General features: G+C 44.3%; 1 protein-coding gene across 1 annotated transcript in view; it reads right to left on the minus strand.

The window, feature by feature from the left end:
* Positions 1 to 4,994, minus strand: part of DYNLT2 (dynein light chain Tctex-type 2) — a 275,307-nt gene extending 270,313 nt beyond the window's left edge. The window contains exon 1 of the mRNA XM_085609781.1: positions 4,707 to 4,994. Within this exon, the coding sequence (XP_085465907.1) occupies positions 4,707 to 4,994 (288 nt within the window). The remainder of the gene's footprint in view (positions 1 to 4,706) is intronic.
* Between the last annotated feature and the right edge of the window lie 20,302 nt (positions 4,995 to 25,296).

Genomic DNA, 25,296 nt, shown 5'->3' on the forward strand with positions numbered 1-25,296 from the left:
CCTTTCCGACATTTCCTGGCCCCAGGGGGTGAGGTTTACTCCTAGGAACTCCACCGTTGTTACCCCAAATTCACACTTGCTGATTTTGCAGAATAGGTGATGTCGTCTCAGGGCCTGGAGAATGGTCTTGACGTGTTGTGTATGAGCTTGAGTATTCGTAGAGTAAATCAATATATCGTCTATGTAACAGATGACGAAGTGGTCCAGGTATTCCCGTAGAACATCGTTCAAGAAGAACTGAAAGGCCGCGGGGGCGTTGCACAGCCCAAACGGCATCACTAAGTATTCATAGAGACCGAAGCGTGTTTTAAATGCGGTCTTCCACTCGTCTCCTCTCCTCATACGGACCAGATGATAAGCCCCTTTTAGGTCAAGGCGCGTGTATATCACCGCCTCCTTTACTTGCTCCAGCAGGACATTGATTAAGGGAAGGGGGTACCGATTCTTCACTGTTACGGCGTTTAAGGCCCGGTAGTCCACGCACGCGCGCAGTTCGCCGTTTGCCTTAGGAATAAAGAAAAGAGGTGACGCCGCGGGAGATTTTGACACACGTATAAAGCCCAAGCTCAAGTATTTCTCCAGGTACTCCTTGAGATGTTTATGTTCGGGCTCCGTCAGGGCGTAGACCCGTCCAGCGGGAATCACCGCTCCGGGAAGTAAATCAATTTGACAATCGTATGATCGATGCGGCGGTAAGACCTCGGCCTTGTCTTCATTAAAGACGTCCTCGTATTCTTTGTATGCCTGTGGCAAGGTAACAGCATGTTCCACTGCAGTGGCCACCTGATAACCGATAGCCAAGGAGGAGGCTGGATTCGAAGGCGAGACGTAGCAATTGGATAAGCAATAGGCTGAGGAATATAACAAGGTCTTCTCCTGCCAGTTGATGATCGGGTTGTGGAGACATAGCCACGGCAATCCCAGAATTAATCCGTAATGGGGTGCGGGTATGACATTGAAGGAAAGAAGTTCCTGATGCGCAGTCCCCTGTCTCATCGATAAAGGCCCCGTATGGTATCTTACTGGACCGGAATCCAACATCTTCCCATCCACTGCGAAAACCATCTCGGGCTTGCTTTTCTCCTGCAAAGTGATTCCGAGCCTTCCTACCTGGGCTTGGTCCATAAAACACCCCGTGGCCCCTGAATCCACCAATGCCTTAACCGGGATCCACTCGTCGTCCACCAGGAGGTGCACTTGGACGAAGAGATGGTGTTTGTTGTGCAATTGTTCGTCTTCCAAAGAAGGGATATGCATGACGCTCAAAGGACTCCCTTCTTCTTCCTTTAAGCCAAGTCGTTTCCCGCTGGGAAGCCTTGTGATCGGGTTACCGCGGCCTTTTGTTCTGGTCGGGAGACCTTTGGCCTTAGGCCACACTCCCGTATGAAGTGTCCTTTTCGCCCACAGTACAGGCACAGCCCTCGCTTCCTCCGGTAGTCTCTTTCTTCCGCTGAGAGTGGGGATCGCACAGCGCCTATTTCCATGGGCTCTGTTTTGTTCGGCATCGCAGAGTTTGTTGATCTGGAGTATTCTGCAATCTGCACGGGTTTCTTCCTCCTTCTGTGTTCCCCTTTCCTTTCGCTCATGCGATGATCCAATCTTAGGACTAAACTAATGAGGGCTTCACAGGAGGTGGGTTGTGGGTCGATCTGAGCCAACACATCCTTCATGTCCTCACTCAAACCCTGGTGAAAGATGACTGCATGTTTCTCTTCAGGCCACTCAGTTTCTGTGATCAGTCTCCGAAAGTCGTTGAGATAGGAGATGACATCCCTATTGCCCTGTTGCACCTCCAGGAGATCTCTATCGGCCGAGAGCGTGGCCGCTCGTCGATTAAAGGTTTTCTCGAATTCAAACAAGAAGGCATTCCAGTCATATAAAAGCTGGTCGTCTCTCCTCACCAAGGGAACAGCCCATTGTGCAGCGTCTCCGGACAAATAAGACAACAAGAAGGCGACTTTCGAATGGTTAGTGTTGAAGGCTCTGGCCTTGCAAGTGAAATGCAGCATCACCTGAGTGAGAAAGACCGGTAATTTCCCGCTGTCCCCACTATACCTTTCGGGGGTGGCTAGTGGAACAGGCGTGGGGATTTCAACTACCACAGGGGCGGCTGGAGTTGAGCGGGGGGGGCCCGCGTCAAAAGGATTACGCTCCAAGCGGTTGACCTGCGCCTGTAGTGTGGCAGTTTCTGTTCTCGAGGCGACTACCTCGGCCTGTACTAGGGCCAAAGAAGCCAACACGTCCTCTAAGGTGGCCATCCCACCGTGCGACTGGGAGGACTACTATTCGTGGGCCGGTTATTTTGTCGCAGTCCAACGTCCTCAGGGTCGCACGATGCTGTAAGGGGTCCACCTCCTGATAGCCCCTTGGTCTGGTATATATATGACAGACACAGAAGGGTGATCAGGCGAGGGAAGGAAAGGAAGGGAACTGCGGGGAGGGAGATCTGAAAGAGAAAGCACAAGCGTTTTGGTTAGGACAACCCCTAAACCCCCACTACTCCAGGCGATCCCTATTTTCCCCTGATGTACCTGTAAATTAAAGAGGGCACTCTTGCCTGGCGGACCCGGAGAGCCGAGGATCAGACTGTTCAGAACCTAGAGAAAGGGACACGGATTAGCCTGCGATTACCCCCTCTAGGCCACGGCCCTCTGGTCCACTCCCAGAACAAACTGACATAACACAAATCTGGAACCTCGGGTATCACAGGGGGAGGGGATGGACGTATGCCAGAAGTCTCCTCTCCGCCCCTGTTTATAAGATAAAGAAACAATTGAGGTGCAGCTAAGCGTCAGACCATAATGCTGTCTGTTGCTATTTCCACAGTTTCTGCACGAACTCAGAGCGCTATTCCCATACTCCTGGGAGGGCGCTAGCCAAAGGCAAAATCCCCTCAGCTTTCTCGGGGAGGCAATTCCTCCGAAAATCCAGCGGGCGTGCCTTGCACGGTTCCCCTGGAAAGGTTCTCGCTGTTGCTTGAACAAGAAGCGACTCGGATCCTGAGAGTCGCTATGTACAACAGAACATGACCATGATCAAAGTTTACACCGCCACAGCGGTTCCGCAATGCCAAGGCAGGCGTCCAACGGAACCGCAGCGGTAAAGTCTCAAACTTGCACTTCGCAAGGACCGGAAACAATACTATTCGTTACTAGGTAACACAATCAGCGCAAAAGCAAAGTTGGTGCCGAGCACCCCTACTAGTACGCCAATCGTCCTCTCTCGAACACTTCCTCTCGGGAAACTGGAACCAAAATAACCGGCACCCGCTTGATGCCGGATGTTCCCTTTTCTGCTTCTTCGCTACGTGCGTGATGACGTTGGAGCGTCATCACGCAATGCGCACCGGGATTTGTAGTTCTTTCTCTCCCGTGTGCCTCGGACTGTCAGTGCTCTCCTGTGAGCCACAACACCTATTTCTTTTTTCTGCAATGTTTGTATGTATATTAGGCCATACTTCAGTGAATATTTTACTTCAGCAGTGAAGTAGCATAAGCCCCTGCAGTGCGGGTGTGCAGAGTTCCAGGGTGCCCCCTCAGCAAAAGTGGTAGGTGTTGGGGAGGGCGCCCCCTCCGTGTACTTTGCAGGGGGGCCCCTCAAGTTACATTACGCCACTGCTCTCGGGCTTCAGTAGACTCCGAAGCTAGTGGCATATCTTGCAGGTGGTTAGGTCATACCACTCCATAGAACAGTATTGACCCTTGCATTTGAAGCATGCCAAATTAACTAGCGTTCAAAAGCCCGCTGAAAATTAAACTCTTCAAGGATGCTGTTTAATGCTAGAATCCCACTTTGGGAATCCTTGAAAATTGGAACTTCGATCTATAAGAACCTTGCTTGGGGCTCCTCTCCTTCAGGTTTGGATCCTCTATCGCTCCCCATCCTGCACACAAGCTTAACTTCCTCAACCTTCTCCCTCCCACTACTCTGTGAAGTGGCTGTGGTGACATGTTAGCACATTGTAAATCATACAAATTAACAGAGAGAGAGAGAGAGACTCGAGTGATACTTGTGCGTGATATAGAGACGAGGATTTGAACTTCAGAATAATACTGATTTGTGGTTAGTTTGTTTTTCCCATGCAGTTCTCGTTGCTTTGATATAACAGGGAGCTTCTGTCCAGTGGTATAGGGTTGTTGTCCTTCTCTCCCTTGTGATGTTCTCTTCTGGATGAATTGATGTTATTGTTGTTGCTGGTCCTGAACTTAATGTTTCCAGTAAGGATTGTGAAAGTAATGGTTATGCCATTCAGATGGCATTTGTGAGGCTAGTGTCTATCTTGACACTTTCTCACAACTTTTTTCACTTCAAAAAGAAAGATTAGGAACTTGTAGAGAGGCTCCTCTGCCTCTACATTGTCAGCTTTATGAAAAACAAAACATGCACATGGAGAGGTGTACGGAATAGAAAATGTTTTGTAAATTGTTCATGGATCAGCACACAGGTGGAGGTATCCAGTGTTGATGGATGTCAAATGTCAAGCTGTAGAAATTTACATATTTGTATATAGCATACGTGCACAGAGTCAGTATCTACAGCGGATAGGTGTTCTCATTATATAACAGGATCATATAAAGCAGATGTGCAATACTTTGCTATTTGAAACAGATTAAAGAGTTTCCTGTTTTTACGTGCTACAGCTGCATGCATTTTTAAACTATAATACACGAGAAACATTGTTACATATTGGTATCACTAACACCTACCTTCAGTATTTGTTCAGCCTTTGCCTGAACTAAGTGAACCTGGAACTTCTTGTAAGACTCCATCCTATATGTATTGGCATATTTTAACTTTACAATGCTGGATTTCAATGTAACAGAATCAGATTTCACTACTTCGTCGTATGTTTCATCTTCAGGAATGGCAGGTTCTGAACCAACGATGTTGTGGCTTACATCTTTCATTCTCTCTTTCAGAAGCGCTGCATACTTGAGTTTGAAAAGAATAATAATCTTGATTTTAAAATCTGAATGATGCATGTGTTTTTGCATATTCATAATGAGGAGGGATAGTCGCACATATAGTCTAGAAAACAAGTTGAGATCTACTTTTAAATGGAGGTAAAAAATAATACTTAGCGTAGGAATCCATATCATTGAATAGTATCAATCAAGCATAGTAGCTATATTTTGAATCTCTTCCTAAATAGCACAAGAGCAATTGTATATAAAGAAAATCCAAGACACTTACTTGCAACAATAGCAATACATAATCAGAGTCGGATGTGAACAGAAAATAGACCAGGGCACCAAAATAAAGGTGAGCCCTCATTAGCGAACATAGTCACAATAGTGACCCAAAATCGGAAATCCAATGTCTGTCTAAGTTGTCAGTGAGGGGGCAACCTCCCACATTTGTGTTTATTACAGGAAGTGTTTCGGGACCATTAGGCAAAAACATTAATGAAATTAACATAGTGCTTGCTCTGTAACACTTCCAATGACTGGGGTTATCGTTCCGACATAAATTGACCATACATTGTCCACCCAGAGGCACTGAGATTCTTTCAAATAGCAGGCATCCAGATTACTTTCCTATATTCGGGTGACTAAACTATGGCACTGAACTGATATTAGGGGGCTCTGCTGCCTCTAGGTCTCCATCCTCCCACCTCATCTAGAGTCGACTATCCTTAGAGTAAGTTAATTAAAATAAATTACAGCACTTCAGAGGCGGGTGGGAGACATTAATAGCACCTGATGTGATACGTTGTAACCTCTTTTAAACTGCTTCGAGTGGACTTGGAATGAATTACACAAACATTTAATAAATATTAATGAATGCTTGAAACTCATTAGCTTTGCCCCCTCTCTCCTCTCCTGGTCTGCTAGGCTCAACAACTTTTCCAGTGTCAAGTAACATACTAATCACATACATACAGGAAGGGAACAGAAGTTGATTGGTTCATCATACAGCCTCTCGTTCCATGAAATATACAACACAAGTAAGCCCTTCCGGAGAAGTGTCAATAACTTTCAATAGTTTGTGTTTACCAGAAAATTTCAGGCAATGGCATGGAATGTTCCCCAATTAGGGGGCAGCAAATTTTAGGATTCGGAATTCCTCATCCACCTAGACAGAGGGCTTTAACGTTGGTACTTATTCCTCGTCGGGTGAGGGGGTGCAATACCAGACGTGCAGAAGCCGGTATAGCTTAATGAACTGCCCTATGCCAGAATTATCTCTTTTTATCCAGAGGGTTGATGGTAAATAGATTAGTCTAAAATATATCAAGTGTTTACAATTATCTATGGCAATACTTGTTAATTTATTAACCATGGGGAGCCGTCGGACACTGTTTTGGCTGCCAACAGGGGCCCGGGACTCAAATCCCGAGACTGCAAAGCGGCTTCTACGCTGCCAGCGTTACCTCACTGCTTAGGCCAGGAAGCGCATAAGTTTGCACAGGGCTCCCGCAGCGCAGTAGAACCATGGTATCATCCAGGGTACCTAAATGATTATATCCTGGCCGTCCAAGGTAGAAAGGGACTCCAATCAGGGGACTTACCATATGGGTCAGACAGGACATCGGCCTTATAATTCAGGTACTCCCGTTTGAATGTATGATATCCTTGCTATTCGGCTAACATGTGGTCCCTACGGAAGTATTGTTATTTACAATATATCTGCAAGAGGCCAAAGCGGGGGGAGAAGATATGATATAATTCATGCCTTGAGTGAATACTTAAAACATCTCTCCAGGGATACCTCTATCATCATAGCGGGGGACCTAAATACGACTTTTGAGCCCCTTGGTACTGAGGAATATGATTTGCTGGGGGAGGAGGATGAGCAATGGGCAATCCCATACTTGGAATCACCACCAGTCAAAAGGTGGACTGAAGCAGCCATTCAAATGAAAGCCCTATGTCTCGAATTTGGTCTAAGGGCGGTCAATGGTAGAAGCATCTATGACAGAAAAGGGGCTAACACATATAACAATGGTTACCACTCAAGTCACATCGATTACCTTTTAATTAGTTTGAAATTATGGCATACCCTGGAGGATATGGCTGTGACGGCTCGAGTGGAGAATTACCATAATCCTCTTTGCCCCACATTTGGATTTAAGGAATTGCAAGTACGAACACAAACCCGAAACATAGCTATCACTGCTAACCTCCAATCTACAAATTATATGCAGTGAGTAAAATGGCCCCTGATCATAGAACGACCAGAAACACTGACCATTATTAGTAGTGATGTTGATAACACAATAGAAGAGATGGAGTCCACTCTCATTACCTCCTAGCCTCTCCATGAAATAACACTACAGCATAATAAACTATTCACTAAAATGCACTCATATTTCTTAAGGCCTGTCAGGGCTAAGACAAAGGATATCTAGCCAAGGTTCCAATGGTACAATAAAGATTGCAAGTATGCTCGAAAAAGCTTGGGGGTGGCAATTATATTAGGCGATCTACCCAGAATACAAATTGCCAGAAAGACCAATAAAACGTAGTGGCAAGTGCAAAAAAGCTCTGGGACGAGAACAGATGGCAGGAATTAAAACTGGCTTGTAACAGGAATAACTCTCAGCATTTTTGGAACCTGGTAAAATGGGATAGAGGTGGAGTAGCACCTCAAAATTATTTAGACCTTGATGCATGGGTAAATCACTTTGCTTCTCAATAGTTCTCTTATGACACCAAGGATTGTGACTTATTTTAATGCAATATTATACTAGTGACAAAATATTTGACCTGGCAGATGTAAGTGCAGCCCTTAGGGATATAGCAGGAGGGAGAGCACCAGGTATTGATAACATTCCAGCTGATATTTTCTTGCATGATAAGGCCAAATGGAGTTGTTACATCATGTTATTATCAAACAGCATTGCTCAAGGTGCCCCCATACCGGAAACATGGTGGGGGCGGAAATTGTCCCAGTGTATAAAAAGAGGCCAGGACCTTGCCAGGAAATTATAGGCCGATAAACCTTATAGATTCAATTCAGGAAGTAGTTGCACGGCTTGTCCTGACAAAAGTTCAAGAATGGATAGGTGACCAAGATATCCTTAGTCCCCTCCAGGTTGGTTTCCGGGCTCACATAAGTACTATAGATCAGGTTTTTTGTTTTGTCTTAATACACTGGCGGACAGTAGTACTCGGCAAGGGCAGCCTGTACGCTGCCTTTGTCGACCTTAAATCTGCCTTTGACCTGGTCTCTTCCACAAGTTATGAATTGTACTACAGAAGCTGGGGATGCCCACTGAGTTACTCTCCCTTGCTTTCCGCCTCCATGAGAGAAACTTTTCACAAATACGCTGGTAAGCACAGGGGAACAAGACTGATCGTTTCCCTGTAGAGAAGGGTTTTTGACAAGGGTGCGTTTTTGCTCCCACCTTATTTTCACTTTTTATTAATGGCGTTACTACATTTTTATCTATCACTCCTACTGATGCCCCAGTTTTAGCAGGAAAAAAGATACTAATTTTAATGTTCGCGGATGACACACTCATCATATCTAAAACTCCTTGTGGGCTGCAGAGAGCATAGTGCCGCTCTGAAGAATTCTGCTTGCTGTGCGGCTTAATAATTAATGCCACAAAAACAAAGTTTATGACATTCAATCAGCATAGGTCATTCAGGGGTAACATGGAAATGGAAGGGCCACTCCTGGAACAGGTAGATTCATTTATCTACTTATGTATTACCTTGCTAAAGGAAATGAAGTGGAGACGACATACCGATATTATGTCATTAAAGCACAGGCAACTAGCTGGTGTTCTACTCAATACATTTAAATTATCCCTGACTAAGCCTCCTAGCTGGGTGTTGCACATTTATAATGTTAAGGTGGTGTGTTCAGTCTTATATGGCGCAGAATTATGGGGTTTTGAGAAACTCAACCAGTTGACTATTTCAGAAAATAGGTTTATTCGAAATATTACAAACTTACCACAAAGCGCCCCTATATTACCTTTGAGAAATGATCTAGGCAAAAAATCTCTGGTAGATCTAGCTAGGTTTCGCCCCAAACTGTACTAGCACAGAATATGGAGAACACTGGAACTGGATACCTTTGCAGAGGGTCTTAAGGACATTATTGATGCGAATCATTTTCATAAAATCAGTTGGCTGCGTGATATTAGAAACCTCCTGGCCCGAATGGGCATGATTCACCTATGGAAAATGCCATCAAGTTCCCAGTGCCCACCGAGGAACCTAATCAAGGAGAGGTATTGGAATCAGTTAGAACATGAAGCGATCAGTGGTACTGACAGTACCACATTGACAGGGAACCTTTTGTCAAAAAAATCACATCCGAGCTTTGAGCCTTTTTGGGATGCCATTACCAAGCCTTTTGACCGCAAACTGTATTTCCAATTTAGGGTGGGTAGCTTACCTTTAAAATATTTTACAGCCAAATGGGTTGACTCAAGTGAAAGCAAATGTCCCAATTGCACTACTTAAGATGAAACCTACAAGCATGTTCTGTTCGTCTGCCCTGCCTATTCCGGCCCTGGGAAACCTTGGTTAGCGCAGACTTGCAGGAACATGGGTACAGGATCAAGCAAAGCTGCCTTGAGAATGCTGTGTACAGACTCTTCACTTCGCTACGCAAAATTCTTAAAGTGGATGTGGCTGATAAAATTTCAACTGCTGCCCGTAAGGATTAGTTACTTACCTGTAATCCTAGTTCCCTTCCAGGGGTATCCTCATCAAAGTCATAAGCACTAGAATTTTCCCGCCCATGCGCGGGACCCCGGAAACACAATCATATGTGACAAACATATATGTATCTCAATATATATATATATATATATATATATATATATATATATATAGGAATGGGCCACCAACAATCTTGATGCATCAATGAACATGGTGTGCATACTGATAAAATACGCGGAAATTGATAGGGCGGAAATAGTTAAACAAATAGATAAACTAAATCAGGAACTCGAAACCATGGATCAACAAGATGTAATCAGAAAAGGAAAAGAGGACATTAAGAAACGTTTAGATAAACATGAGACTGTCATCAAGGAGCGAAAAAATTTCAAATTCGCCAGGGACAAAAAAGATTATGAGATGGGAAAAATATTCACTTTCTCCAAAAAATATGAATCTGTGAAAAAACAAGCTTTGGGTCAAAAAGCACCAGCAACTCAAATACTAAATGAAGACAATGTTATCGTTTTGTCTGATACAGATGCAAGTTCTCTGGTAAGCAGTGGTGAATCGGATGAAGGCAGTCTTTCAAATGAAGGAATGACCAATTCTGCCAGTTTTACTCCATCTTAAGAATTGGGGTTTATCATAGAGGACCGGAAAAATACCCTAAGGCCCAGGTTACAACAGAAACCAAAAGGATTAAACGAAACAAGCGCCGTAATGAGAGGCGCAAGCGGAAGAGGCAATTGGAGAGGCAAAAGAGGAAGGGGGAAACCTCTCCAGAAGTAAAAAGTAAAGAAAATCAAGAAAATAACAACACTGTAATTAACCTGACTGACTTGAACCTGGACAAGGCAGAAACTCAACTCTTAGCCTTAGATCTTTCATTTTGTCCCAAATCAGGATTTAAATATATACAATCGCGAATTGATGTTTTTAAATTCATACGAAAACTGAAACTTATAAAATTTCACAAACTTAAGAAAGCAAGTAATACAGCTACAGCGATCAACATAGAGAATCAACCAAGCAATCAATTCCAGGTATCAGATGTGCCTATGTTGAGAAATGTCTATTCATTAGCAGGCCATGCAGATGAAACAATGGGGAATACACAGGAGGAGCTTCATGGAATGAGGATTATCAGTACCAGCCCCGCCACCAGCCCTTTCCGTCCCCCATCAACTTTCATCCCAATTATGCCACGGGATGCTATAGACATTTTCAGTGACTGTGTTGTTGATGAATTGAAAACGTTGAACAGAAATATATTATGGGAAAATAAACACAGAAGTTATAATGAACAACAATATTCGAGATTAATTAAGAAAATCAATGAGCATAACAACATAATTGTGAAAAATGCAGATAAAGGGGGCAATATTGTGCTCTGGCCACGCGATGCCTATATTAAAGAAGCCTATAGACATCTTGGGGATCCATTATGTTATAGGAAGGCAACCTTTTCTGAATTAAGAGCAGTAAAAGATCTGGTCTTTAGGGAACTAGCACAGTGGAAGAGAATGGGTCTTATTAGCACAGAAGAATACAATTTCCTGAAAACTGATCACCCATACACTCCGACGTTGTACTTCATACCTAAAGTACATAAACAAATAAACCCAGTACCTGGGCGACCTATAATATCTGCTCAACGTGGATTATTAGAAACTATGTCCAAGTATGTTGATTTTTTTCTTAGAGATTTTGTAGAAATGCTTCCTTCATATATAAAGGATACTGGCCACTTTTTAAACAAACTTAGGGAGATTACATGGAACAGTGAATATTGTTTTATTGTGATGGATATATGCTCCCTTTACACCAGCATCAATCATGAAGATGGCCTTAAGGCTACAAAACAATATCTCGAAAGCAGGGATGTAAAATTCAATGAACATAACAAAATGTTATTGACTATGATACATATATGCCTAAATAATAATTACTTTTTGTTCAACAAAGAAGTTTATCAACAACTACGAGGCGTGGCGATGGGAGCATGCTTCTCCCCCAGCTATGCATGTCTCCATGTAGGCTGGTGGGAGGAGCATGTCCTAAAACACACCTTGGTAAACTCAGACATATCAAACATAGTAAGATGGTGGCGCTTCATTGACGATGTCTGCATAATATGGCATGGCACCACTGAATCCGCACAAAAATTTGTTGATACTATCAATATCAACAATCTTAACCTGGAATTTACAGCAAATATTAGCAAAGAGAGAGTAGAGTTCCTGGATGTTGAAATATATATTACTAACAATATTATTTGCACAACATTACATAGAAAAACAACTGCGGGGAACTCGATTCTCCATGCTAGTAGCACCCACCCTGGACATTTGATCAAAAGTATTCCCTATGGGGAATTTCTTAGAATTAAAAGAATTTGCAGTAATGAACAAGACTTAACTATTTGCCTAAATGAATCAGTAGAGAGATTCTTAGCAAGAGGTTATAAAATGCATGATCTTAAAACTGCTTTAGCCAAAATACAAAGCCCTCCAGACACAACAACAAACATTGAAAAAGATGTGATTCCTTTGAGCACCAATGATGAATCCAATAGAGAAAAATCATTGGTCAGATTAATAACCATGTATAGCTGTCATCATAAACGGTTCAGAGGTATTATTACAAGAAATTGGCCTATTTTGAAATCTGACATTTCATTATCATCAGAAATACAGGATTCACCATCTATTACATTTAGAAGAGCACCCTCTATGAGGGATGCACTTGTAAAGACTAGCCCAGAAGTACAAAAAGAAAAAACAAACTGGTTAACTAACAAGACAGGTTTTTACAAATGCAGCTCATGTAGGGCTTGCAAATTTGGCATTAATAAAACTGAGTTTTTAGACGCTTTCTCCACAAACACATGTAAAATTAAAGGGCAGTTTACATGTAAAACTGATTATGCGGTCTATGTCCTGGAATGCACTTGTCAATTAAAATATGTGGGCAGTACAAAACTCCAAGTTTTTAACCGCATTCTTCAGCATTTACGGGCTATTGTTAACTCCGATTCCAACTACCCTGTGGCCCGACATTTTAAATTAGTGCATCAGAATAATTTAAATGACCTTAAATATTTTGTCATAGATGCCGTACCGAAATCCATCAGGGGTGGTAATAGAGAGAAACAATTACGCAGATTAGAAAGCCAGTATATAGTTCATTTAGATACTAAAATGCCAAACGGTTTAAACACTGGGGAAGACCTGCATAACTTCTTGTAGATATTTCATGGAGTATCTCTTGTACAATTTTATTTAAGGACTTCGCGAGAGGGCAAAAATGTGGTCTTTGAACATTGTATGTCAAACCTGCTGCAAATCACCTGATCAAATAATTAGAAGTCTATTAACAATTATTTATGACAATGGTTTTTAGGATTGATATTTTAATCGTGTAAGAATGATTTTTATATGAGCTACGATCTTCATTTTATTGGATTTTAACTAGTTTTACTTGTTTTTACTGGTTTTTATCTGATATTTATGAGGTGGGTGGCTTTGTTAATTGCTGTTTGCACACGGTTTTTTATCCTTATTTAATTACCATTTTCATGCACTGTACTGTTAAGGAGCTTTAAAAGAATTAGCGAAACTGAATATGAGACATGATTTTCGCTGAAATAATCAGTTATAAATTTAATCACTGGTATCACAGTATTAATGCTAAACCCCAATGAAGAAACTCTTAATGTGTTGCACTTAGATAATTATTGTTTCTGCACTTAGCACTTTATATCAGAAAAGCAATTAAGAGAGAAAGAAGTAAAAAATTAGAATTCACAATGAATCAATATTCATTTGTGGATCTATGCAGCATACCTCTTAAGTACCAAAAGAAAGTTTATCTTCTGCACAGAACATTAGTTCTTAGAATTTATTCTACTTGCACTTTTACAAAGATATAATTTTGGAATATCACGTGTATAAATATACATAAAATAATCAAAAAGTGAATGCAGGTATATAAATATACATGCTCCCCTTCCTGTGTACAGACAAAGATACAAATGTTAAATATTGGGCACTTGCCCATTATAACTCAATTGTTATTACATTTGTATTTGTTTTGGTGTATAAATATGCTTATTTGTGCTTCATTTCTGATACAAACAAATATACAAGTGTTGAACTATGGGCACTTGCCCACCATGACTTAAAGACTTAAAAACTATTATATCTATAATTATATTTATAATTGTTTATATTTACACATCTATTCCTGTAATTGTAAAAAATATATATTGGATTAGATGTGTACACACAACAGCGACTATGAAACAAGAAATTTCGAGAGTTTTTAGTCTGTTGTCTCTATTCACTCGTGGGAGGGGCGAATGTTCAACTATACCTGTATTTAAACACGTGGGTGATCGGGGCATGTCATGTGATCAAGACCGGGTTCCCCGGTCGAAACGCGTCATGCTGGCTGAAAATATGGAATAAAGCACTTGAATTTGAAAAAATACTTGGCTGTGTGGTGGTCCGTTCCTGCTCTTTTCGTTCATACGGATTAATGCTGGATCGTGCTCGATATATATATATATATATATAAAATAAAAAAGCAAATGCAGCCTTTCATAACCAGAGCTGAATAATGCTGTAAGGACTCCCCTGTATATCAAAGTCAAAAACTTTATTCGACAATTAAGTCATAAAAGTGGCATATAACAACCATTTACATCAAAGCAAATTAAAACAAAACGTAATTATCAATACAGAATTGTACTTATATGCATAGAACAGCATTATACTCCGTTTTGGTGAGAATATGCTAATGCCTATGCAACCAGAAAAAATAGGCACATTTCGCAAATATACAGCAATAAACAGTCCACCCCTAAAACAATCTAAACAATAAATTTTCCTGATCTAAAGATTTTTATGTATAGGAGGGCGCCTATTCGCAAGACGCTTTAATGTTAATCTGTCTGGACCGAATTGCCCAGGCCCACTTTATATATTTTGCCATTGCTATTGCAATTGTCGGGCTTGGGTCTGAGGACAAGATTCTCATGGCCTCCTCGTGCCTTCGGATTCCAATTAGCCGACAAACGGGTAATACCAATTTTTCACGTGGGATAATATAGAGGGGACAAAAAAGCACAAAATGACTCAGAGTTCATTCTTGTCGCAACACTTTGGACATTTGTCTTGAGACCCGACGACCCACTTAGATGTAAATGATCGAATCGGGAGAGTGCCTATCCTAAACTGGAAATAGAGCTTGCGATCACACGGTACTTCAATCAAGCCCCAATACAGTTCCTGTCTGGGATAGGCCTTAAGTTCCAGAAATCTACCTGTTAAGTGGGATGAACACCCCCTAGTAAATAATTCCAGACCATTAATTTCCCAATACTTAGCTTTCACAATTTCTTTTGAGGGGAAGACCGCATTTTGGGGATCATCCCAAAGGTCTCTCAATCCCAACCGATAAAGTAGCAATTTTATAGACCTCAACCAGTCTATCTTATGAAAGGGATCTTTTTCAATAATTTCCTTTAGACCCAAAGCATAGTGCTTAAGCTCCTCAGTTGACCATACCCTACACCAATACAGCAATGGACGCAGATAGGCTGTATCTTGTAGAGATTTCAGACAGAGGTCCCAGAAAAGAGGTAACAAAGGAGTGCTTTGCGGGACACCAACGACTTTCCGGATAAACTCGTTCTCCATGGCGTTCAGGCGTTGTGGATTTTTGCCATACTCCCATAGCTCAGACCCATATAGAGACGAGCTACGGATCTTCATCGAGTAAATCTCGAGGAGTGGCCCAATTGGTTGGGTCTGTGAGGTTTTAAATCTTTTTAAAAGGAAGCCTGTCTGGTGTTGGAACTTCAGTAATGACAAATCTATTTGACTTTTCCAACGCATGTTTTTCTGTAGCGTTACTCCCAGATAGGTAAATGCGTTGACCTGTTCTAAAGGAGAACCATTCATAAGGATTGCACCTTTAAAGGATTTAAAAGATTTGCTAGGTTTAGGGCCATTAAGCACCATAAACTTAGTCTTGGAAACATTTATTTCCAGTCCACGCAATAGGCAAAACTCTTCAAAGCGCCGCAGGGTAAGCTGGAGGCCACTCGGGGTTTTTGAGATCAGCAGAGTGTCGTCCGCGAACATGAGGACTGGGACACGAGTACCAGCCATGGCCGGGGCATCCGAAGGGACCCGGGAGAGGAACTCGGCCACCCCGTTTACGAAGAGGGAGAACAGGGTCGGTGCCAAAACGCAACCCTGTCGCACTCCCCGCTCTACGGGGAAAGTATCCGTAACCTTTCCCTGCCGTCCCCACCGAACCCGGGCAAAGTTGTCCTCATGCAAGCGAACAACCAATGCCAAGAACTCCGGTGCCATCCCCAGCCCCTGCAGCACTCGCCACAGCTTGCCACGCGGAACTAGATCGAAACCTGCCCGCAAGTCGACAAACACTGCATACAAGACCCCTTTTTCTAAGACCACTGTCCTCCAATGAAGGACCAAAAACCTGAAGACCTGGTCTATAGTACTGGTTTTAGGGCGTAACCCAGCCTGGAGAGGACTCAAGATATTACTAGCCTCCATCCAGGACTGGATTTTACCCAAGACCAGCCGGCCCATAATTTTTTGTATAGCATAAATCAGGCTAATGGGCCTATAATTGCTAGCCAATGATTTATCCCCTTTTTTGTATATCGGGACAATTTCTGCGCCTTTCCAAGATTGGGGAATGGCCATGCCTTGGGCAATAGCATTAACTAAGTGGGTGATATATAAGCGCCATCTTTGTCTGTCGTACACAAATACATCAGCAGGGACGCAATCCATTCCAGGTGCGCGTCCCTGAGTTACCATATCAAGCGCCCTGTCGACCTCCTCAGCGCTAAAGGCAGGTTTGTTATAAAACACCCGTTCCTGGTGAGACAGGCCAACATCCTCAGCGTCTTTTGCATATTGAGACTTAAAAAACTCAACCCAGGAATTCTGGGGAACATAATTATGCGGACTATCAGTTATTTCTCCCCTTTTCCATTTAAAAATATCCCAAAACTTTTTCTGATTTTTGTCAGTACATGCTGCCTTGAGATCTTGCCACTCACTCTCTTCCCATTCCTTTTTGGCATTCCATTGGGCCTTCCTATAGGTATTACGGGCTATCTTGGTCTTGTTCAAATCTATAGATTTGAGTGCAAGTCCTAGCTCTTCCCGAGCTTGCTAACAGGAGGCATTAAACCAATTCTCCTGTTTTCTTCTAGAAACTTGTTTTGCTAAAAGTGGTCTGCAAAAGTAGATTTTAAGTTTAGCAAAATGTTTTTCATGTATATTCTCGACTACTGTAGGAGGCTGACTTTTAGTGCAACCTACCATCCTTAGTGTCAACGCCTCTTCGAGATTAGGCTTAATGCTATCTATAAGGTCAGGATGCTCTACTACTTTATTCCACTTAAGGTGGCGTTCATCATTTGATAAAGCAACAGTCGGGCCTTTCATATCAGATGCCCCATCCATTCTATCTCCCAAACCCAATTTAAAAAGAGCTACTAATGGATTGGAATCACTTTCTATCCGAGGTTTTATCACCATATCCACAAGAGTATGCCACATCCTTAAGTGGACCAGAAGGTAATCTATAATACTAGCTCTGATACCGTTATCATATGTTTTACTCAGCGTCCTGTCTGACAAGGTTCTGCCATTAGCTGCCCTCAATTGGTTGCCCAAGCAAAACCCTTTCAAGTACAGAGCTGCCTCTGTCCATTTACTAACTGGCGTTATCTCGAGCTGTGGGACACCCCATCTAAGGTCCTCCTCCTCCGTTAGGGACAAGTCATGATACCCTAATGGCTCAAAAGTCGTGTTAAAATCACCCGCTATCAACGGGAGCACATCAGTGGGTCTGGATTCAACGAGGGAGTTTAATGCTGATACCACCTCCGATTTTTTCCCACCTGGTAAACCCCTAGCATAAACATTATATATATCAATATGCAAGTTTGGCGGGAAATTTAACCTAATTCCCAGAATGTCAATATTCTGAGTTGGGATAAGTTGAACGTTACACTTTAGATATTGTTTAATCCAGATGACCAAGCCTCCTACTGGCCGACCCTTAGGCCTTTTCTCTGCTGGGACAAAGAAATTCAGATAACCTAACCTGAATACAGGCTCTATTGACCATGTCTCCTGAAAGAGACAGATGTCATGCTCACCAATAAAATCTGACCATAGGGATGATGATAGTTTGGGTCCCACACCCGCCACATTCCAAGATAAAAACGTTGTGTGGCCTGCAGTATTAATCACCCCTTCGACACTCCCTGTATTTAATGTAGGAGGAGTAACAATACCATGCAGGAAAAGTGAACTACCATCATTACTTAGTATTTTTTGTCCGAGCTCGGGACGAGGGCCCAGCTCCACAACCCTAGTAATATTTGTTAGGGCGAACAGCGCATTACCATCACTATTGCTATCTGTTACGGACAGCCCTCCTCTAACTCAAAAGCTACGTGTGCCTTTTCGGGACTGGGATAACCACTTCTATCTTTCTGTCAATCGCAGTCCATTAGCCCAGATAACACATCGAATCGATTGATAGACCTTATGTCCCCAATGGGGCGACCCTTAGTCAGAAATCCCCCACGTGTTATCGCACACAGAGGCAAGGGTGCAGGAGCATAAAAATAAGACAGTGGCATAGTACAAATTAAAGATAAGGGATCATCGTCATGGGGCCAACAGCAGATATGTTCCACACAGCGTCTGTCCCTAAAATTAATGATAATACAGTCCCCCTTTGTTGTCTTAGGTTTCCTGCCCACCCAATTTACTCTCCTGGCGTACAAGATTTCAGCACACATATGGGCCGGCAAGGGGCGCTTAGCACTGAGCCAAAATATACACTTGTTCTTGAGATCTCTATACGTTTCCCTAGTCCCAATCGCCAAGGGTGGAACCCCAGTTAGGACCACCACATAGGGGGCAGCCTCTGGGGGAGATGTATATCAATAAGACCTGGCGAAGCCTGCGCTGAAGACTGTACAGATATAGGCTGCTTATCAATTCTAACTGTACCAGTCCCAGCACTATGGGATCCGTCACGAGCTGGGTGATGTTCTTCTCTTGGCTGGTTATCAGTCGCTGGGATGACTTGTGGCTCCTGGGAGACGGGCAGGTTAATATTCACAGCAGCACTAACTTGGTCATTAGTAGTGGATTTGGTCTCACTACGTTGGCCTATCGCACTAGAGCGTTCCCTGTGTGAGCCGGATCCCCGTCTACCACCCCGTGGCTGGGCCGAGGCGAGTGAAAGTTCCATACATACAAGCCTACTTTCTATAGAACCCAGCCTTTCATAGATAGGATCACATACATTTTTTAAGATACACTCCAATTTTTTCCAGAACGTTGGGTCTGTATCTTCCATATTGCCATTCCCCGCAGATGGTGATGGATTTACCCTCTCTTCGGTTGTTACGAATTGGGGACATGAAACTATATCCTTCCTTGGGGCGGAAGCAAGACCAGTCTTAGCATTTTTTCCTTCACAGTCTGTTGATTTCCCCTGCGTTTTTTTTTCAAAGTTAAACCTAAATGCTGTTGAGCAGGACCCGCTTTGATGTTGCTAGCAGAACGGGTCTTGATGCTTGATAAAGGCTTAGGTTTTGGGACCAAATTACTAGCAATCGAGATATCGGGAATTGCACCCGGGATTTCAGTCAGAGATGAAGTACATGTTATTATTTCACCATTGCGCTTCTCTACCAGGGAAGATACTGAGCCTGAAGATTCCAGCATAACATTCTGTTGACACGGTGGTGATCTTATATTAGCCATATTTCCCAGGGTAGACCTCTTATCGCAAAGAATGTCTAGTGATAATCTTTTTTCCGTTAGTTCTATGTCCTTGGCTAGTGCTGATTGGACTCGCACAAGGAAATTATCTAAAGTTCTCATTAGGGCGCCCCCAGAAGATTGCATAGTAGTCCCGTCCCTTTTTGCAGGCTTATCCATTTATAAGTGCTTACTTGCAAGCTCAAGGAACAAATGACCCTATTTCTAACAACTTAAGACCACGCCTTGACCTTAATAATCCATAGACTGACCTCAATCATCAGATATTAGGGGAAGGTCCCGTTCCGTTCTCTGACGGGCTCAGACGGGCCCGCCCTTGGTCCGGGCTTCGCCCGGCGTGTGCCAGCACGCGTCGCGCGCAGCGGGGCTTGTGAGGAGTTTTATAGGGTCTGGGCGGGAGTACGGGAAGAGGACACAGCTGATTGCTGTTGCGGGGCTGCTGGTACTCGCAGTCCCGTGCTTGGTTCCTTCCCACTTGCAAAGTTCACCAGTGGCAAATAGATCAGCAACTCCAATGGCAGCACTCAGGAAAATGCAAAGGTTAAAAAGTTAAAAGCGCTCTGGCTCTCCTTTCACGAACTCCCCTGTATATCATGAACAACACCTTAAAAACCAGGGAAAAACAACAGCAAAGCATGTTTGAAAATTGCTTTAATGCTTAGCACTTCGCACAATCTCTCAGAAAGGACTGAAAGCATTGACAGCTCACAGACTGCATTGCAGAAAACATAGCCTAGAAAAGCTGAAAAGCTAACTCATAGCAACATAGAAATAAACCTTTAAGGCAGCCATGACCCCCAGCTTCCCATCATGCCTCAGGGGTGACAGTTAGGTCAGTTGTTCTTTGCGGTGAATCAAAAGCCATGACACAAAGAGTTGATAATTCCTTAAAAACAAGGTTCCTTTGCCCGGGGAGGCGGGAGGGTTGCTTATGACTTTGATGAGGATACCCCTGGAAGAGAACTAGGATTACAGGTAAGTAACTAATCCTTCTCTTCCAGGGGATCTTCATCAATAGTCATAAGCACTAGAATAGAAAAGCGAGCCTCACCTCATCCATCTGCGGGCAAAGGAAAAAAATAATTAATAATCAAGCTCAGATAACTAAACTTGAAAACCCAGATATCTTATTATCTGAACAGATTCCTCAAGGAGGCTTGGCCTACTTGAGTATGCGCCCTGGAATCGGATTGAAGACAATAATGCCTCGTGAAAGTATGTACCGATCTCCAGGTTGCTGCCTTGCAAATCTCTGCCATTGAAACATCATGCAAGAAAGCTATTGTAGCCGCTTTCCCCCTAGTGGAGTGTGCTTTAGGTGACAACAATAGGGGTTTATTTGCCAACTAGTAAGCCAATTTTATACAGGACACTATCCATCTCGAAATGGACCTTTTGGAAGCAGAAAAGCCTGTCCTCATGGAACCATAATTTAAAAACAATTGATCTGATTTCCTTATGCCTTTTGTTCCCTCCAAACAGAACTTGAGCACTCTCTTAATGTCTAAGGAGTGGAGTGACCTCTCCGCAGGAGTCGCAGGATTGGGAAAAAAGGATGGTAGGGAGATTGACTGGTTAACATGAAAATCAGATACAACTTTTGGCAAAAAAGCAGGGTGAGTCCTTAACACTACCCGGTTGTGGTGAAAAATTGCATATGGCTCTTTGGCAGACGGCGCTTGGATTTCACTTACTCTGCGCGCTGATGTTATCGCCACTAGGAAGGCGGTCTTCCATGTCAAATGCTGCAACGTGGCCTTATGGATGGGGTCAAAAAGAGGACCTATCAACCTAGAGAGGACTAGATTCAACTCCCAAGGAGGAGAAGGAGGCCGAACAGGGGGATACACTTTCTTCAACCCCTATAGGAAATCCTTGACCACCGGTAGTTGAAAAAAGGAAGGCTGGTTGGGAGACTTTCTGTAGGCCGCAATGGCTGCTAAGTGTACCCTGATCGAGGAATACTTTAAACCTGTTTTGGCTAAGTCCAGGAGGTAGGGAAGAATTACCTCCTCCTGCCCTGTAGTAGGATTAAAATGATTATGTGTGCACCACAAGTAGAATCTCTTCCACCTAAAAGAGTATGACGCCCTCGTGGAAGGTCTCTTTGCTTCTTTTAGGATGTGCATACAGCCCTGCAGTAAATTCAAGTGTCCATATTACAGGACCTCAGGAGCCATGCTGCCAAGTTCAGTGAGGGAAGGTTGGGATGGAGAATCTTCCCGTCCATCTTGGTCAGCAGGTCCGATCTGCAAGGTAGTCTCTTGTGGGGGAGCATCGACAACTGTAACAGGTCTGGGTACCACCACTGACGAGGCCAGTCCGGAGCTATCAAGATCATCGTCATGTTGGATCAGATGAGTTTGGACACCACCTTCGGGATTAGAGACAGGGGAGGAAAGGCGTATGAAAATATTCTGGACCAATCCATCAAAAGAGCATTCCCCCTCATCCCTGGACGGTGGAACCTGGATGCGAGGGCGTGGCATTTTTTGTTTTGGTCGTCTGCAAACAAATCTATGGAAGGTTACCCCCACTGATGGAAAATATCTGCCACTACCTCGTCGTTTAGCACCCAGTCTGGCTGATCTTCGAAGTGCCGACTGAGTGCGTCTGCTCGGACGTTTCGCTCCCCTGGAAGGTGCACCGCTGTGATGGAGAGGCCTCGGGCTAGAAGCCAGAGCCATATCGTTTGAGCTTCCAGGTAGAGCGGGCGAGAGCGCGTACCACCCCGTTTGTTGAGGTAATACATGGTGGTCGTGTTGTCTGTTTGGATCAGGATCGAGTTAGACGTGATTGAGGGCTGAAAAGCTTTCAGAGCTAGATGGACTGCTCGCAGCTCCAACATGTTGATAAGGTAGGATTGCTCCTTGATGGACCACCGACCCTGCATCGGCAAGCAATCCATGTGTGCTCCCCACCCTTGTAGGGATGCATCCGTTACCAAGGACTGTGTCGGAACTGGTTGATGGAAGGGGACTCCCACTAAGAGGTTCTTTGGTCGAGTCCACCATAGAATAGAAGACTTTGCTGCTTGTGAAAGCACAATTCGGTCTTCCCAGTGACCTGATGCTTGGTCCCACTTGTCCTCGCTGCAAAGGTCTCATTCTCAGCCTGGCGTTGGGAATGAGAAATATGCAAGAAGCCATTGATTCTAGCAGAGATGCCACTTGCCGGACCGTTGGACGAGCTGCCCGGAGAAGAGTTTTGCATTTCTGCTGCATTGAAGAAAGTCTCTGCTCCGAAGGAAACGCTCTTCCTAAGTTTGTACCCAGAGTGAAACCCAAATAATGGATCGCCTGGGTAGGCCGGTGAACCGATTTTTCCATGTTCACATGAAGACCTAGCCTGCGGAGCAGATTTAGACAGACTTGAAAATTGCTCTTTACTTGCCGAGGGGATGGCCCTTTCAGGAGCCAATCATCTAAGTATGGGTAAACGAACAGACCCCTTCTGTGTAGAGCCACCGCCACCACCGCCATGCACTTGGTAAAGACTCGTGGGGCAGATTTCAGCCCGAATCGTAGGTATTTGCGACAACGTGGAATGATAGGTATGTTGAAGTACGCATCTTGGAGGTCCATTGAACACATCCAATCTTCTATTTGCAGATGTGGACATATTTGATGAAGCGCCAACATGCAAAACTTCTACTTCAAGATGACTTTGTTCAGCGATCGAAGGTCCAGGATAGGTCTGAATTTGTGCTCTTGATCTCTTTTTGGCACAAGAAAGTACCTGGAATAAACTCCTTTCCCTCGCTGAGAAGGAGGAACCTCTTCTATGGCCTTTTTTCGCAGAAGGGTTACCACTTCCTGTCGCAGTAACTTTAGCTGGTGAGGACAAGATCTTTTCGGAGGGATGTCCTTTGGAGACACACGAAAACGTAGTGCATATCCATTGCGCAGTATACTGAGCACCCAACAATCTTTTGTTATGTTGCACCACTCTCTCAGATGATGTGAAACACTTCCTCCCACTGGAGTGGGCAACGGCGCCAGAGGAAGCTCTTGCTAATTGCTTCCCTGCTGATCTAGCCGTGGTAGAGGACTGCTGTTGATGACCTCCTCTACCTCTGTTTGACTTACGGCTTTGGAACTGCGACTTTCCTTGATTTTTGTTTTGGGACCACTGAGGGGTTTGAACCCTCTGTTGGGAGCCCTTGAGCTGGTTGGGTCTGTATCTCCGCTTGAACTCTTTTTTCTTGTCTAATCCCACCGCCTTCAGAGTGTCTAACTCGGCTTTCATCCTAGCCATCTCCTCATCGGTATGGGTGCCAAACAGGGAGGAGCCAGAAAAAAAGTAGGTTAAGGATCCTCTGTTGTCCATCTGGCTTGAGAGCTGTTAGTCTTAACCAGGCAGACCTCCTAGCGCAAATCCCATGCGCATAAGAATACGCCGACAGCGTGGCACCATCCGCTGCCGTGCTAATCACTTGGTTGGCTACAAGGGATCCTTCCTTGCTAACCTCCTCAAAGTCCCTTTGATCTTCCTTTGGCAGCTTTTCCTTGAAATGGTCCAAGGAGTCCCATAAGGCTCTGTCGAAGCGGCCTAATAAGGCTGCTGCGCTAGATACTTTTAGCGATGATGCTGCAGACCCGCAAACCTTCCACCCCCAAGAATCCTGGGACCTACTTTCTTTGTCCGGGAGGACCAACGAAGTTGAAGTCACTGCGTGCGTTTTTCTTGCCGCCGCGACGATAACAGAATCCGCAGGCGGATCTGATTTCAAGAATACAGGGTCTGCTTCAGCTGGCTTGTATTTCTTCTGAATTCTAGCCGGTGCGGCTTTAATTGTAGAGGGAGCTAGGAAAATGTCCATCACTGGTTCCAGAAGCCCAGGAACCAGAGGCAGCAACGGTCGAGATGCAGATCTCTGATGTAGTGTCTCAAAAATCACCGTTGTTGCAACCTGAGGAGTCAACATCTCGATGTTCAGCATCTGAGCCCCTCTCTGAAGCACCTCATGGTATGTATTTATATCATCTATCGGAGACACTCTCGACTAAGGGCTATCCGATAGGGTGGGTGAATTTAGAGGAGCGGGTGGAGGAGGAAGAACATGTAGGAGACCTTCTCCTTTTGTGATGGGAAGTAGAAGGTCTGCACTCCCGCGATCTGCCAGTACGGACCTGACGTGTAGCTGAAGGTGATCTATCCACCTCTTGCACCAACCTTTGCAGAGGAGATCTGTGGATTGGACTGGTGTATTCCTCCTCTCGTCAGGATGCTCCTGCCGGATTCTTACTCCAGTGATGGATGGAAAGAAGCCACCTTGGAGATAAGTGAACAGAAGGGGAAGCCCTCCTGTGATGTGAAAGCGATCTTTGACGCGACCTCCCCGAATGTCGCTCTGGGGAAGCAGATGGTGAATGCGTTGAAGGGCGTCTCGAGGAATGAGAGGATGAGTGCTGTGACGCTGATTCTGTCACTAAAACTACTGAACCTTCTCCAGACCTCACCGATTTCGACGTAGACTCTCTGTTCTTCGACGTCGAATCCCTCGCCGACGATGGAGTACTCCTGCACCTCGAAGGCGACTGTTGTTGGGATGACGACGGCGAAGGACTTCTGCGCCTCGACGCCGATCGTCGCGGGGTTGACGACGGCGGAGGGCTTCCAATACTCGACGCTGATCGTCGCTGGGTTGACAACGGCGGAGGGCTTCCGATCCTCGAAGCCGATCATCGCCATGTTGACGACGGCAGAGGGCTTCTGATCCTCGACGCCGATCGTCGTCGGGTTGACGACGGTGGAGGGATCCCAGCCTTCGACGCCGAACGTCGAGATGACAACGGCAGAGGGCTTCT

Source organism: Triturus cristatus, chromosome 6 (genome assembly GCF_964204655.1).
Source record: "Triturus cristatus chromosome 6, aTriCri1.1, whole genome shotgun sequence".
In the NCBI taxonomy this organism is placed as follows: Eukaryota; Metazoa; Chordata; class Amphibia; order Caudata; family Salamandridae; genus Triturus; species Triturus cristatus.